Genomic DNA, 3,107 nt, shown 5'->3' with positions numbered 1-3,107 from the left:
ATTAAAATATAAAATAACTCAAAAAGTACTTGATAAAAAAATACTTTATTATAGTATTTTGGAAAGCTCTCGGGATAAGCTATAAGAATATGCAATAAAAAATAGGGGATTCCATTTAAGAAATTAAAGGTGTCCTTGACTTGACCTTAACGATGCCATCCAAGGTCAAACCAATGACACCATCTTATGTTCCCCTTAAAACCATACAATTTTTGTTCAAAACGTTTTTCTCTAAAATGCTTAGTTATTGAAAGAAAAGGGGTGTACGGGTGGTCTAGGACACCCTGTATAACCGACTGCACGTAACGAATCTACTTCGCTCGCAATCGATAAATGTAGTTAACTAGGCTTATGCAAAGATTAACATTTTTCTATATTTACATATATAAACTTCATAGAGACTGCAATTCAACTTAATCAACAGGTTCACCCTTTACCCTTATCTTTGCCGATAATTCCCCTCTGATATTTTACCGCGTCTCATAGACATCAAATGTCTAGAATGTATAATTCCCGGTTTCTTCATTAGAACCCATTAGGTGTAGTTAGCCCACGAACATACTCCGGTCGTGTCTCGCCGCCCACACGTAAGTACGAGAAAAAAATCGACCCAATTGCATTCAGATAATAACTAGTCGGAACAAGAGGGGAAAGGGGCAGGGAAAGATTGTGCTTACTCATCGGTGCAGTTGGCTGCCTCGCGCGGTTTGCATGTGTCGAGAAAGTGCGGCCGCGGCTCGCCGATTAGGACTTTCATGACCTCGCAGACGAGCGTGAGCGTAACAAGTCCTATGGAGTAATGACTGTACCAGGACCAGAGCTGCTTGTTCCTAGTCAACTCGACCTGGTTGCGATTTGGCGCGTTGCTCCTGTAACTGTCGGCGGGATGGCAGGCATATTCCGCGATCCACATCTGAAACCGATCATGTGTGGATACTGTTAAGTTATTCACAGGCGTTGTAATTTCTCCTTAAGCTTGCGTATGTGTCATATCTAAGATAATAAAAAAATTATACATAGATTGTCTTATATCGCGTTCAAAAGGGACGCAAAGAATTTGTCGGCGATTCACACGCACAATGTGGATTGCGATGAAAAGTGAAAGTTATATGTAATCTTGACGTAACGTTGAGAACCTAACATTGGCCACATTCAGCGGACTCAACAGTTAGATAGCAATTGAACGTGATTGTTTCTTACGTTTAGAACCAACAAATTAACGTCGAGCAAATTAACGTTGATAAGATGTTCAACTGTTGAGTCCGCTGAATGCGCTCATGGTTATGCGTAACAAACACTGACAAAAATCTCATTCTTTTTTTTTTATAAAAGTACTTTAAATATTCAAAATAAATTATGCAAGGTTTTATTACGATTCACAGATTAATTTTTCTGTAAATAATTAAAGTTTACTGCAGGCCTACGTTGTGCACGCGAGGAGGAGAACATACCACCTCTTCGCGCGGCTGCCTCTTCCCGTCTTTCCTCTCTCACGCGCGAGAACCCACGAGAATGACGGCCATGTGGAGAGGATAGATGGATCGAGGGGCCAGAGAGGAAAGACGGGAAGAGGCAGCCGCGCGAAGAGATGGCACGTTCTCTTCCTCGCGTGCTCTACGTAGACAGGCCTGGTTTACTGGAATTTTAGAGTTGTACATGTCTCTATGGCCTAGTTTACACCGATATACTTTAATACGTACTAAATACTATACCGACCAATCACAACCATTTTATTCTTTAGAGGAATGGCTATGACTGGCCAGTATAGTACTTAATACGTATTAAAGTATATCAGTGTAAACTAGGCCTTTGTTACCGAAATATTTGTATCTTTCTTTTCAAATTGCAAAGCACATTTATGTCAAAAATTTTCAACATTTTACCCTCCGATGGTATTATAATAATCGGAAATGACAGCAAATAACATACAAATTGCAAAATGTATAAAAATATGTTGTTATTTAACTATTTTATTTGCATATACATCATTCATTTTGATCCAAAAAGTATTAACATTAATATTTTCAATTCAATCACTCTCTTTTTACAAAGATTGTACGGCCAATATAACATTTAGGTTTTTCGTAATGCAATCATGTTGGATTACAATATTCATCGCAAGAAAAAAATTATGAATTTTTTTTTTTCGCATCAGACGTCGAAGGGAATTATTTTTACTTGCATACTGCCACATATTTTCGATAATGCAGATCACTAATAATATATACAAGAAATTTTTTTTTTATTGTTCTTTTCCTTACGCGTATCCACATGATTATATACTTCCACTGAAAATATTTTATGTCTTATAATGAAATGTTTCGGCGCAAAAATGAGATAGATTTGTATTTTGCGATGCTTATTTTAGATACAAGCTTTGTTATTCAAAATATTACGAATTATACTCTTGCCTGCGATTCTTGAATTGATTAAATCGATTTCAAAAAAAAAGAAAGGAAAATAAATTTAGATAAGTATTGTACACGCTGAATGATGTCTTAATAATTTATTCTTTACAGTTAACATAGATACAAAAAAGAGATTAGAGTGAATTGCTTATTCACGTTCGTTGTGCTCAATTTGTATTTTCAAGGTGATCTACATGACAATAGAAATGTAAAAATCATAAATTTAACCCTTGACTTGCACGAATTTACGTCATACGCGACCAAAAGTAAGGGAGGAAATAGAAACGAGAGCGCGGTACTTACGACTATTATGGGCAGGGTGACGCTGAAGATTATCAATAAACTCATGGAGATCGTGTCGCCCGTGAACCTGAACGAGATCTTTGGGTCATTGCAAAAGAAGCCGATTTGCTGATATGGTATCACGTTGAATTCCAAAATCCCCAGAAGTACAGTTACTGAAACGCAACGAGTCAGGATTAATTTTATACGTAAACCATATCGCAACGAATATATAAAATTCAACATGTGTATATATATATATATATATATATATATATATATATATATATATATATATATATATATATATATATATATATATATATATATATATATATATATATATATATATATATATATATATATATATATATATATATATATATATATATATATATATATATATATATATATATA

At 35.0% G+C, this 3,107-nt stretch overlaps 1 protein-coding gene across 2 annotated transcripts in view; it reads right to left on the bottom strand.

The window, feature by feature from the left end:
- Nucleotides 1–3,107, bottom strand: part of LOC115240508 (phospholipid phosphatase 1-like) — a 42,693-nt gene that overhangs the window by 2,208 nt on the left and 37,378 nt on the right. For both annotated transcript variants that reach the window (XM_029815702.1, XM_029815701.1), the window contains 2 exons: nucleotides 2,712–2,866; nucleotides 678–913 (listed from right to left, as the gene is read on the bottom strand). In XM_029815702.1, coding sequence (XP_029671562.1) covers nucleotides 678–913; nucleotides 2,712–2,866 — 391 coding nt within the window. The remainder of the gene's footprint in view (nucleotides 1–677; nucleotides 914–2,711; nucleotides 2,867–3,107) is intronic.

The sequence above is a fragment of the Formica exsecta genome, unplaced genomic scaffold, assembly GCF_003651465.1.
Source record: "Formica exsecta isolate Colony F162 unplaced genomic scaffold, ASM365146v1 scaffold44, whole genome shotgun sequence".
Taxonomy (NCBI): Eukaryota; Metazoa; Arthropoda; class Insecta; order Hymenoptera; family Formicidae; genus Formica; species Formica exsecta.
The sequence above is the reverse complement of the archived record's forward strand: the minus strand, read 5'-3'. Positions and strand labels throughout refer to the sequence as shown.